Source organism: Malania oleifera, chromosome 13 (genome assembly GCF_029873635.1).
Source record: "Malania oleifera isolate guangnan ecotype guangnan chromosome 13, ASM2987363v1, whole genome shotgun sequence".
Taxonomy (NCBI): domain Eukaryota; kingdom Viridiplantae; phylum Streptophyta; class Magnoliopsida; order Santalales; family Ximeniaceae; genus Malania; species Malania oleifera.
The window spans coordinates 29,282,740-29,296,976 of NC_080429.1; the positions used below are offsets into that span (position 1 = coordinate 29,282,740).

At 35.1% G+C, this 14,237-nt stretch overlaps 1 protein-coding gene across 2 annotated transcripts in view; it reads right to left on the reverse strand.

Annotated features, from left to right (window-relative positions):
* LOC131146908 (probable serine/threonine protein kinase IRE) overlaps positions 1-14,237 on the reverse strand; it is a 51,971-nt gene that overhangs the window by 8,253 nt on the left and 29,481 nt on the right. The window contains exons 10-12 of one of the 2 annotated variants that reach the window (XM_058096752.1): positions 13,825-14,029; positions 13,637-13,722; positions 11,277-11,365 (exon numbers count right to left, since the gene is read on the reverse strand). In XM_058096752.1, the coding sequence (XP_057952735.1) occupies positions 11,277-11,365; positions 13,637-13,722; positions 13,825-14,029 (380 nt within the window). Of the gene's footprint in view, positions 1-11,258; positions 11,366-13,636; positions 13,723-13,824; positions 14,030-14,237 lie in introns of both variants that reach the window. The other variant, XM_058096753.1, reaches the window with a different exon arrangement.

Sequence of the window (14,237 nt, forward strand, 5' to 3'; positions counted from 1 at the left end):
GAGGTTTCAGGATATGTAAATATAAGACAAAATATATGGAATGTAATTTCTGCCATATAAGGAAGAATATTGAAGATAAGATTAAACTTAATAATCAATCAATTAATAGCACTAATAGATTTCAATATATTTTAACCAATTTGATATTTTAATATATATATAATATAAATATTATATATAATATATATAAAATTTTAATATATATAATATATAAAAAATAAATAAAATTTTAGTTTACATATAATATAAAAAATATTTTAATATATAATATATATAATTATTTATTATTAATTTATACTATTCGGTTAATTCAATTAACTGAATTAACCAAACCAAAAAATCGAACTGAAAACCGAAAACTGAAATTCAATAAAAATGAAAATCGAACTGAATTGAATAAATTTTTAACCAAACCGAACCGGCCGAATGTATTTGGAAAATTCGGTTTTAACCAAATTATGCTCACCCCTAATAATGGAAAGCGGGAGTAGCGGATGTTACATAATGAGAAACTGGTATAACAGCCGTGAATTTTTTTGAAGCACGCACAACCTTGTGCATATTAGCGTACTTGCATGTTTTAAGCTTTTAGCCCTTCTTAGAAAGAGTTTTAGTGTATTTTGGATCCTTTAGTTTGAGTAACTAAGTTATTTGGTAAGGGCAACAAGTTTACATTTGTTTTAAACCACCATTGATAGAAAATTTACGTGTGTGTGTGTGTGTGTATTTATACTTCTCATTGTTCTTATATGTGATGAATTCTTATGTGTGCTAAATTAATTAATAAAAAAAATACATTATACACTCCATTAATCTATTAGACACATAAGACATGAAAAACACAAATATAAAATAGCTAGAAAAGAAATAAGGTTGAAATTGAAAAATATAGAACATAAATATCACATTACTAATATTAACAAAATAAAATATTTTCCTGACAAATTAGTATTTTCAAATTGTTAATTAATGCATCTCTTGTGAGTATTTAAAGAAATAGTAAATTTTGTATCATTGTCATCCTCATTATAATCTTTTCCCCCTCTTGCCACATGGTATACTGAGAATGATTTATGAAAGAGAGAGAAAAAGTAAAAAATAAAATAAAATTTTAATGTAACAGTCCTGTAGCAGTTACATAACGGTTGTAATGGCCTTTACGCAGTCGCGGTTCGTAACAACCACTACAACCGTGATTTTTCTTCCCACCGATTTCGCGGTGTGTAACGGTATCAGTAACCCAAAAAATCATTATGTAATAGCGCAGTAATGGTTGCGACTGTTATTTAAAATCATGGTACACAGAGTTAAAGTAAGTTGGGTAAAATGGAGGAGTGCATCGAGTGTATTGTGCCATTGTAGAATAACATCCAAATTAAGGAAAGTTCCACACAATGACTAAGACCAATCATGCTTTATGGATCAAAATGTTGGGCAACTAAGAAACAACACATTCAACATGAAAAAGTGGCTGAAATGCGCATGCTAAGGTGGATGAGTGGTATAACATTAAGGGATAAATGAAGAAATGAACATATTCGCAATAAGTTTGGCATACACTAGTATAAGGTAAGATAAAAGAGGAGCGGCTTAAATGGTTTGGGCATTTGAAACGTAGGTCAAGTAGTGCACTAGTGAGGAGAAGCGAGTTAGTCTTCTAAATGGTACTTGAAGAGAAAGAAGTAGACCTAAAATAACTTGGAATGAGGTAGTAAGAAAAGATTTAATAGGTCTTAAGTTAGTTAAAGCAAATGTGCTTGATTGTGTGAATTGGCAAAAAAGGATTCATGTAGCCAACCGTGGGACTTAAGGCCTGTTATTGTTGCTGTTGTTAACTAAAGGTAAGAACACATTTTAAATCTTAGGAGACTAGACAATAAACAGACACACCCGCGTAGACACACACACATACACTATTAGTCTTGAATAATTACAAGAGGAATGTAGATCACTTGGGTACAAAAAAAGAAAAAAAGGACAAGGTAGCTCATATATAAAAACATGAGAAACAAAAGCAAGGCCTAGTAATCCCTTTTTCAAACACAATAGCTCTAGTGAAAGGGTGATTTTTTCTTCTTCTTTTTTCACAATAAACAAAGGAATTTATCTAGAGAAAGAAGATACAATGTGGAGGACAAGGCACCCTCCAATCAAACAAGGAAGCAAAAACAAAAAAAGGATAATATCAACAATACAAATCTAATGTAGTGATGCAAGCATCCTATCACATGTTTAGTAAGAGAAGCCCTTAAAGAAACCATTCACAGAGCAACAAAGCAAAGCAAGAAAAAACACCTTACTCCAAACCAAAGTAGTAGGAGTAATAATACCCTTGATTCTAGCATTTTGCTCCAACCAAATGCATCAAAAACAACAAAAACAGCAAACCAAGCCTTAAGCTCCAATAGGTGGGTCAAATACATGAATCCTTTTCCACCAATTTACACAATCATGGGCAATTTGTTCTGAAAATTTACCATTTGTTATATCATCATTCACTATCTCATTCTAAGCTATTTTAGTTCTACACCTACCCTTTCTACTACCACTAATAGAAACTTGGGTGTACTATTTGACCTAAGTTAATGCCCAAACCATTTGAGCCGCTCCTCCTTTTTCTTATATTCTACAAGTACTATACCTAACTTACCATAAATATGTGCATTTCTTAAGTTATCTTGTAGCGTTATACCACTCACCCACCCTTAAAATTCTTAAGTTATCTTTTAACGTTATACCACTCATCCACCCTTAAGATTCTCATTTCAAAAACTTTTACCTTTTGGATATGTTGTTTCTTAGTTGCCAAACGTTCTAATCCATATATCATCGTTCGTCTTATAGTTGTCCTATTGAAATTATCTTTTGATTATCAAGAGTATTCTACAATCACACAACAGACCCAAAGCACTACTCTATTTTCCTGCCCAACTTTAACTCTATGTATGACATCTTCTTTGATTTCTCCTTCAGCTTGCATAAATAGAATCTCATACAGCCCCTCATTCAATTCTTTCTACGTTTGATTTCTCCTTCAGCTTGCATAAATAGAATCTCATACAGCCCCTTATTCAATTCTTTCTACGTCATGGGATCCCTTTCCTCATTAAAGAATCTCTTCCCTTATTCCACTTCAGCTTGAAGAGTAACAAGAATTAATTCAGTTATGTTTTCATGTTCCAATTGAACACTATCCATTTTTTATTATTCTAAAGGGAGAAGATTATTCTTTTAACCAAACATATGCGGATCCAATCATGACCTTATAATAAAAAGAAGAGATCTTTCATGATCAATCCCTTTTCCTCCCATTCTTCAAGAATCAAAAAGATCCTTTTCAGGTTTAAATTTGTTCATTTGGAACCTGGGTAGTGCTACTAATTTCTTGATCATCAAGTTTAATCTTTTTTCCAATATTTCTCCTACTATGACTAAAATTATAGTTCATAGATTTTGTCTTATTTTTACTTATCCTAAAACCTTTAGATTCTAAAGCTATTCTCCATAATTGTAATTTAGGTTCTACTCTAGCCATGGTCTTAAATTTCCACGAAATTGTCGAAATTTCCAATTTCTGTCACCCTCGAAATCGAAATGGCAGTCAATTTCCGTCTTGCATAATTTCCGTCGAAATCTCAACAAATGATCCGAAATATATCGAAACCTCGAAATTTTAGCGAAATTTGTTGAAATTTTAACTATGCAATGAAATTTTGTCGAAATTCAAATGAGGGATTCAAGAGTGAAGTGAAATTTCTCTTTAAATTTATTTTATTGAAACAAAAGGTTATCACAAGTGCTTTTGAAATTATATGAAAAAATAAACTTATAGTAATGTTTTATTTAACCATTCATGTCTAAATTATCAATATTTGTATAATAAATAATTTTTAAATGATTTATAAATTTCATTTGCATTAACTGAATATGTTTAATGTACATTATCTTACAAGCATGTTTGATGCACATACTATTTTACGACTTTTCCACTTCATACAAAACATAGATGTATAATGTATTTAATTTGTAATATATTAGTCTTAAAACTTATATTATTATGTTTGTCAACCATTTCTAAAGTTTCAAAAATAATTTCATGCTTTACTACTAGTTTACGTTATTTTTTCAAATCGAAATTGAAATTGACATCGAAATCGAAATTTCCGTCGAAATTTCCGTACTTTTGGAGCTTCAAAATTTGAATCGAAATCGAAATTTAAGACCTTGACTCTACCCCTAGCTTCATCAATCAAAAGTCAAGACAATATCATTTGCAAGCAACATACACCATGGAACCTCTTTTGAATACTCCTAGTATGTTATCTCACTAATGCAAAAAGATAATAGATCAAAGTAAATCCTTGATGTACGCTTATTGTGATTGGAAATCCCTTGGACTCCCAACATGTAGTTCTAATGCTCTGTCATACATATACTCAATGACATCTATTTATTTACTACATATTGCCTTTTTCTGTAAAACCTAGAACTTCTCTAGGTACCCTATCATAAATTTTTTTCTAAATCAATAAAAACTATATGCAAGTCCCTCTTTTCTTTTCCCTAAAATTTTCCATCAATTTTCTTAAAATGTATATTGCTTTTGTAGTCTATCTCTCAAACAAAAAACCAAATACACACAATAATCACAAAAATCATACATCTCCAACTAGTATTCCTCTCCGTTTTCTTCCCAAAACTCCTAAAATGAAGAAGACATAGGCCATCCAAACAATATGGGCCAACCTAAAACTCCTCAAACACCAAACAACTTATTCCATTACTTCATGAAAGAAGGCAATGTAAAAACAAATGTAAACAAGTTTCTCCACTGCAATGGTAAAGCACACATACATCTAGAATCTGTGCCTTATTTGGACTTCTCCTCTTAAGCAAATTATTCATATTGGTTTCAATTAGGACATGATACAGTCCAAGTGCATGCTTTTATTTTTTAGGGAGCTCGAGGGCCTATTCAATTGTAGGAAATAGTTCTTATTTCCATTTCTAGCTTTTCAAATAAATACCAAAATGTCACCATATTTTCCAAAATCCAACATTTGTATACTTTTCAATGGGGCTGCCAAACCCAATTTTCACCAGGTATACAAATAATTTATTCCAAAAAACCAAAGTAAAAGGGCATTAAAGAAACAAATGTGAGCAAGTCTCCCCACTCCTCAAACAAAAGAATAAAGCATAAGGTGACATGGCCTAATTAGGCCTTCTCTTTTGAAGCAAATCATTTGTGTTGGTTTTCTCGAGTATCACAATCCAAATAAAGGATTTTATTTTTTAGGGAGCTTTAGCTTTCCAAATCCAAGAATACAAGGCAAAAGGATTCGGATTAGGGACATAAATTATATTGGAAAAAAAGGGATTTAAGCTCCAAACCTTTCTATCATTCCCAAAAAACATGAAAAGAGTCGAGCAAGTTGGTCAAAAAAGTAAACTCATTAATCTCTCTCTCATTAGAATTTCTCCTAAAAATGTTAGTCCAATAATGCCTAAAAATCCTCTTGTAAAAAAAAAAAATAAGCATAAATTTGGGCATCATAAAGATTTGATAACCAAAAGAGACGAGAATATGCAAGGGCCAAAGGCATCTCTGCCACCCAAAGGTCCTCCCAAAAATGAATTTGCTACTCAATTCCCACTATATAAGAAGAAAATGATGATAAATTTGAGACATAACTTCCAAGAACTCGAATAAATAATAGTAACTCCCGCTTTAGCATCCCACCCATTTTGTAGCATGCCGAACTTACTGTAAATTACCTTATGCCACAGCTAATTAGGTTCTAAAGGAAAGCAACATTTCCCACTAAAGAAATGTTTTTATACACCAAGATCCAAGCTGCTCACGCTTTTAGATGTTCACACAATCTCCCAACCTATTACTCTCACCACGATTCAACCACAAGAAATCACACATCAACTTCTCAAACCTTCATGCCACTCCTACAAGATTTCTAAAAAGAGAAAGATAACACAAAGGAATGAAGGACAAACATTGATAAGAGTAATACAACCCCCTAAAGTGATGAATATTCTTTTGCACCCATCCAATCCTAGGCTCTCTCAAAATCCGGTCCTAGAAAGAATCAACATTGGGATTACCTCATAAAGGGACATCTAAAAAAACAATAGGCCAAATCAAAACAACATAACTTGCTAGACTAACAAAAGGGTCCACTTGAACCAAGACTAGGGGTGTAATCGACTCTACTCGGTTCGGGAGCAACGAAGAAGAATGTGGTTGACCAACTCTACATTAAACATACAAAGAAAACATCTAGTTGCAACTATAAGCCCCCTTTATTGTAGATTGTCAAGGGTTAAAATATATCCATGTGTAGACTCCCAAACAAAAAGACAACCTTTGAAGGGGCTGCTGTCCTCCCAATGTGAATCCAAATGAAGTTGTTGCAATTTGTACCCATCAGAGAGAGCTTCTTGTAGAAAATCTAACATTCAAAACATCATTTTTGTCCAAAGCCTTTTTTGGTTCATTGAGGATGTTTTGGTCTCAAAAATTATAGAGATTGCTATAAAAGTCAGAGAGTGGATGAAGTTTTTCATTTGCCACATCCCTTGTAAAAGGAACATTCTAGAAAATCCCCAGATTAGTGATGTGGAGATGGTAATTGATGAGGGCATCTTTGTCACAAGCCTAAATGTAGATGGAAGGAAAGGCAACTCTTAAGATTATGGTTGTCATGCCACACACCATGCCAAAAGTAAGCGTTGGCCCAATTCTCCACTTACAATCTCACGTATTGGAAAAAATCATCCCAACCTTTCTAATAAATTTCGAAACTCCCACTTCGTAGGATCCCGCTATTGTGTTTATCCAACCATAATGCTGAAGCCCATATTTAGAAGCTAAGAATTCCCACCAAAAGTGGTCTTTTTCTCCTTCATGAATCTCTACAACCATTTCCTGAGGGTTTTATTGAAAGTGAGGAGGGATTTCAGCCTCAAAACTCCTTAACAAATGGGTTGGTTAATCATTCCCCATCTAACAAGGTGAAATTTAAACTCCTCCCCTAAGATTTCTCAAAGAAATCTTCTTTGTATTCCTTCTAGTCTCCTAGCAACTAAGGCTAGTAAGGGAAGGAGGGACATCAAATAGACTGCATGGTTCATTGAAGTGCCCCTAATGAGGGTGAATCTACCACCTTTTGATAAGAAATTACTTTTACAGCCTACCAATTTCCTTTCAAACTTCTCGATAGTGGGGTCCCAAACTTTTTGTTTTTCAATTTGGCTCCAAGAGGGAGACCAAGGTAACTAATGGAAAAGGAACCCCTCTTACAACCAAAAGGTTATCCTCCACTCCCCCACCCCCCCCCCCCACCCCCCGGCCCAAAAGTGTTCCCTCCAATTGGAATGAGCTCATTTTTACCAAGGTTCAATTTCAAGGCTAGGGACGGCCTCAAACCCTAACAAAATGCATCAGAGTTAAGGATATGAAGAGGATCATCTTCGCAAAATATAATCTTATCATTTTGCGAAGAGGAGTTAAGAAACTTTGGTAAGACTTCCATTTTTGTCTACCTTGAGACCTCTTAAGATCCCTCCTTCAATTCTCTTGGCTAGAACTTTGGCAATGATTTTATAAATGCTCCCTACCAAGCTAATGAGGCAGAAATCCTAAATGAAAACAGCCTCAACTTTCTCTGGAACAAGAGTGACAAATGTGGTATTGATGCAATTGAAAATTTTCCTGATCTATGAAACTCCTTGAACATGTTTATAATGTCATGCTTGAGAAGGCTCCAATTATCTTGAAAAATAAAGCCAAGAAGAAACCATCCAGACCGAGACCTTTATCCCCATTGCAATTTTTAAAAGCTTAGAGGATTTCTGCTTCATCAAAAGGTCTCTCTAGCCACCCTGCAGTCGAGGAGTTGAGAGATCTAAAATTGGTTCCATCCTTGTCTCCAAATCTCAAATTCAGAGTAAAGGTCTTTATAAATATCACAAATTCCTTTTTTAAATTCCTCTTCCCTAGTCAAGGTTATTCCCTCAATTACAATGTTGGGTAAGGTGTTACATCTACAACCAGCATGTGCTGTCAATTGTCATGCGAAAGAATTTAGCATTCTGGTCCCCTTCCTCAAGCCATAAAGCTCTGTATTTCTGCCTCCAATAAATTTTTCAAGGTTAATAACCACGTTTATTTCCTTCTTGAATAGAACTCTTTTGGCTATCCTTTCGTCATCAAGACCCTATATTATCTCCTACACGCCAAGTTCTTTGATGCCATTAAGGATAACAGTCTTCTTTGCTTGGACATTTCCAAAGGTGCCTTTATTCCATGTCTTTACCTTTTCTTTCACTCTTTCAATTTTAAGGCAAACACAAAGCCCTCCCCAAGACATGAAGAGAGGACCACCAAGTTTTAACTAGCTCCCTGAACCCATCATGCTTTAACCATATATTCTTAAAGCAAAAGGGGGTTGGTCTCCATTTAAATCCCTTAGTGTCAAGGATGACAGGGAAGTGATTTGAGATAGGCCTAGGAAGCAGGCCCCGAATCACCTCAAGAAATAAAGTTCCAAGTCTACCAAAATAAGGAACTTATCGATCCTTGAAAAGAAAGGCAGCTCCCTAGAGTTAGACAAAGTGAAATTACCACCAATGCAAGGGAAATCAATGAGGGCATTCATGCTGATAAATGTAAGAAATTATCTTATGCAAGTGGTCTCATGGATGCCCCTGCCTCTTTCGTTTGAATGAACTATCATGTTGAAATCACCTCCAATGATTCAAGGAGCATCCCATCTACTCTTAATTTTGAAGAGCTCATTCCAAAAAAATATATCTGCAGGGTCCTTCACCTAGGTTGTAAACCCCTGTGAAAATCCACTGAAAATTATCATTTTTGTTTTTGAACAAACAATAGACTGAGAAAGGGAAATGGATTAATGGAGTGATCCAACAATTCCACAACACTAGGCTTCCCCAAGACAAGGATCCCTGCGCTGTCCTCTACTCCAAGAGATATCCAATCACAAGTGTCTTGGCCCCAAAGGTCTTTGATCAAGAGCTACTCCACTCTCTCCACCTTAATTTCCTGCAAGCACACAACATCACCCCTGTCCTTAAGAAAGGACTTAATTACACTCCTCTTGGATTTGTCATCGAGTCCCCTCACATTCCAAAAAATGATTTTAAGGGAGAAGAATAGCATCATTTGCAAACTAAAGACGTCGTGTAATACAATCGTCATTCCCTACCTTAAGCCCCTCCACCAAATCGATCAACTCCTCATTGTACTCAAAGCTTCAACCACAGCAGTAAAGAGAAAAGGAGAAAGAGAGTCTCCTTGTCTTAGACCCTTGGACACACGCAACCAAGTCTTAGCCTTGCCATTTACTAAAGACTAAAATGACCACATAAGATAAACAACCCCAAATCCCTTTCCTCCATCTCAAACCAAAACCTTTTCTATACATAACTTGTCCAAGAAGCTCCAGCTCACCCTATCATAAGCTTTCTCAAAGTCCAATCTCAACACTAAACCTCTCGTTTTCCTTCAAACAACATCCTCAACCACCTCAGTTGTTATCAAGGCAGCATCTAGGATTTGTCTCGCCTATAAAGGCACTCTGGCTAAGAGAGATAGTATCATCCACAACTACAGCCAATCTTAGTCAAAGTTTTATGAACACTAGTAACCAAGCTTATTGGTCTAGAATCCTCGACTTTAACTGCACAATCTTTTCTAGGCACCAGATAATAAAAGTAAAATTCATACTCCTTCCTACCATTCCATCGTCAAAGAACTCGAAAAAAACTTTGGGAAAGGTCTCCCCTCAAGAACTCCCAAAAGTCTTGAAAAAATGCCTTAACAAAACCATCCGACCCACTAAGTATCATACACAAGTATTTTTTGTGCTATTCATATGCTAAATAGTGATCCTATGCTAACATATCACAAACCCGCTCATCTCAATTTGGTTGATATCCATAATGGAAACACTTTCTTGCAAGCTGCTTCCATGATGTAGCTAACTCGAAATTGCAAACTTGTAAGTAATTTTTTTTCTGTACTGTAATTTGGACAAAAATAACAAATCTTTCAGAATATCATGAAAGCCTTTGAGGAAAACAGGCAAAATAGTAATATCCAACAAATTTTTTCCTACCCTTTCCAATAAATTTCTACATTTGAGGAAAATAAAAAGACAACAGATGGATTAAGAAGCCAGTGGTTAATGCAATCGCCAGAGGAAAATTACTCTATTGCTTTTTTATGTGCCCATGATTAAATAGTTGAAACGATGAATTCAACCCAAGCCCTGTGAATTTTATTTTTTTTTTAACATTTCTCAATGTGCAATGACCAGCCATAATCAGATGAATCTGTAGTTTCTAAGAAATCAAGTGACTAGAAAATTTAGGAGGCAAATACTATAGCTGATGTTCTAAAGGGCACAAAGGATCATTCTCAAAATTTCTTGACCATTATTCTTAGCTTAATAATCATGTACTCCATTTGTTTGAAGCAAACAGGCACCAAAATTTTATTAAAAGAATGCCACAACAATGATATCACCACCAAGCCTCAAGTTCCACTAGGTGGGGTTGATTATATGAACATCCAAGGCAATATATTCAGATATTTTAAGTCTTCTCAAATCATTTCTTACTTCCTCAACCCAAGTTATTCTTGGTCTTCACCTCCCATCCTACAACCCCCAACATCAACTAAATCATTTTTTTTTTCCTCTCTAGAGCATTATTTGGTCTATGTTGCAATTTTTCAAACCATTGAGCCACCTTATCTTACCTACTTCTAGACAAATGTGCTCATTTCTTTCTTGATCTTTTGGTTTGGAATTAGACTGCTAGTCCATATTAACATGCACATTTCAGCTGCACTTCCTTTTTTGGGTGCGTTGTTTCTTAGCAATCAAGGATGCATACCAAAAAGCAAACTTCATCAAGAATGACTATCACATAACTCACGATTTTGAATTATCATTTGGAGTAGCTACTTTCTTTTCTTTTCTTTTTTTTAAGAATTGAACCCAGGATTTCCCAAACCCCATCCCAACACTTTATCACTTAAGCCAAGCCTCAGGGGCCATTTGGACTCAAGATATGGTAACACATACTTCTCTTTATATAAAGAAATACTGAGACAATCTGCACACAACTTCACTTATATCAGTGAAAAAAAAGGAACACAAATTGTATATACAGAAGCACATAATTTATTGAAGAGAACAGGCAGAAATTTTTACATTTCTTTTGCATCTTACTTGTTGATTAAATCATATGCCTCATTGCTCATCTCCTCAGGTATCTTGGGCCAGGGTATGTCTCTATTCATAATATTGTCAAAAATTTGCTGCACCAGAATATAACTCATTACTGACAGTGTTTTGAGCTCATATCCAAGTAGGACTAAAGAAACAATAGAAGTTTACATAAGCATCAATTTCCAATATCATGCTCAATTCTAAAGCTATAGAATAATTGAGAGTAGAATAGAACACGTATTTATGATTCAATCCAATGGCCTAGAGCAAGGATCTAGTGCAAATAAGAGCTTAAGAAAGACTTCATCCAGTTATACAACAAAAATTATTTTAAAAGTTGGATGCTACAGAAAACTTCAGACCACAAAATCAGCACAATTTCAATGAAGAATTAATCTTTCTTCTTCTGGAGCAATGAGTAATCAAAAAGGGTCAGGCATGAGAATTTTTTCTTGGTGAATAAAACACATACACACATACAAAAAATCTGACTGAAACCTTAACAAATATCAAAATTTGATATATTATGGAATTAGCTCATGAGGACCTCTGAATCATTCCCAATGATTGTCTTCTTTCTTCCTTTTTTGGATGGGTTATTCCCAGTCTTGACAAAATATTTTCAACATGCGCCAGAGAGAAGGTATTAACATTTGTTTAGGCACTGTCCCCTTCTCACATTATTGGGCTCGCAAAATTAGCAGATAGGCATGGACTAGCATAGCATTTGGCCAAAATTCCATAATGGTTATTAGATAGATCCATCTGAGCTCTAACTTGAAATAAACTGATATTGTTATCATATCTAACTCTAATTCAAAAACCTAATAATTGACGCAACTAGGCTTCTAAGCATTGACCAAGAAATATGTTTTTCTTGTTTATTTACAATAGAAGAAACTTGATTTGAGTATTTCATCACTTGTCTGGATTGCTCTAAAAAGTTCAATAAAATGTACTTTTTTTTAAAAAAGGAGCCACAAAGCTAAGCCTTGTACCTCAAGGCTTAAGCCTTGTGTTTGAAGGTCTTAATGCTTCATCTGTGGTTTCAAATATCAAAACAAATCCTAAAACCTGCAATAGAGATCACCAGCCTCAATAGTGGACAATTAATGGAACCAACATGCCTGGTGCTTCAGTACTTCACAGTATCTGACAATATATAACTAAAAAAAGGGCAGCCCAGTGCACAAAGCTCCAACGAATGCTGGGTCCGGGGAAGGGGCGGATCACAATAGGTCTATAGTACACAGCCTTACCTTGCATTTTTGCAAGAGGCTGTTTCCACACCTTGAACCTGTGACCTCACATGGCAACAACCTTACCGTTGCACCTAAGCTCCCCTTCAGCTGACAATATATAACTACACACCCTTAATCTTGTAGACTTGACATACTAGACATGAGGATATACTAGGTGGTCTATCATATCTATATTTGGAAGCGAATCCATTCAACTATTGTCCCTGAGCTTTTCCAAGATGTTAATCTCTAGCAACTTCAGCGGCAGACATGCTCATGATATGCAGGTCCCACGCATTCAGATGGGTCCTTCAAAATCAATAGCATTAATTGAATGCCCTAGAAGATCTAGGAGAGAGAGTGGTAGAGTCCATTCCACTAACATTAATGGTAAATGTTCTATGGAGAACACTGTTTGTAAATGCTCTACCTTAATTACCAATTATCCTACTCAAATCAGTAACTCCACTGTCACACAGCCATCTGACAGGCTAAACGTTGGGAAAATGAAAAGGAATTGAAAGGAGAAACATAATAATTGAGCAAAAAGTAATGAACATAATTTTTATTTTTATTTCGATGAAGTATATTTTTAAGGCTTTTTATGCCAGGAAACTTCTCAAAGACTGTATCTGAGACAAATATCTCTCAGGCTCAACTACCTCTTTCAAAAATTTATTATAGATGTTAATTGGTAGCAAAAGTCAGTTGTTGACATAATACATTTTTCCAGTACCAGCAATTTCCAAGCCAATACAGCTGGTATGCAACCAACTGCACCCTATGACAAGCTGGCAAAATTCCAAGCAACAAGATTGTGTGTCTGGTAATTATTGAAGGCACAGTTTCCATAAGTAAACTTTTATGCGGCTCATGATCCATTAAAGTCATACTAACATGACAATTACATGGAAACACATCAAAGGTTTAATTCATTATTCATGCAATAACATTGTGGAGCTTTCATTATTTCACATACATTAGGATGCAGGAAATGATGGGTTCTAAAATTAACTAGAAAATATTTTGATTGATGGCAATGCTGAAAAAATAAAAGCATAAAAATAGAAATCCAGGACCATTTAAGAACTGAAACTCTTTAAAATTCATGTGGCCTACCAGTGGATGTTCTGCATTGAACGGTGGAATACCCACAAGCAGCTCGAAAAGAATAACACCCACAGACCACCAATCAGCCGTTGCACCTACGGAACATGGCATGGAAGATTAAAAACAGTGAAAACAAATAACCTTAATGGTTCAGATAACATGTATTATTGAATCAGGAAATTAAATAAGCTTCGAACCATGTCCCATGCCAAGAAGTATCTCAGGAGCCAAATAATCAGGGGTGCCAGCAACAGCATGCTTCTGGCGCTGCTCTCTCTTTAATGATTGTTGTACTACAGTATTTGGTTCCTGTCCGATAAAAGCAGTACTGCTGAATGATGGGCCTGACAAGTCATCTGTGCTGTTGATCAGACCAACCTTGGAGAGCCCAAAATCTGTCAACTGTAACAATAAGGGATTAGAGACTTGTGAGAATTGATAAGCAGCGCTCTCAATTGCTGTGCAGCTCAAAAAAGTGCAGCAGTTGAAAATGAATACCTAAAATAAGAAAAGGCAATTAGAGCAAAAATGTCTATGAAATGAAACAAAAAAAAAATGCTTAAATGAAGGGAAATGGTTTTCCTAATGATCATTGCAATACAAAAGGGGA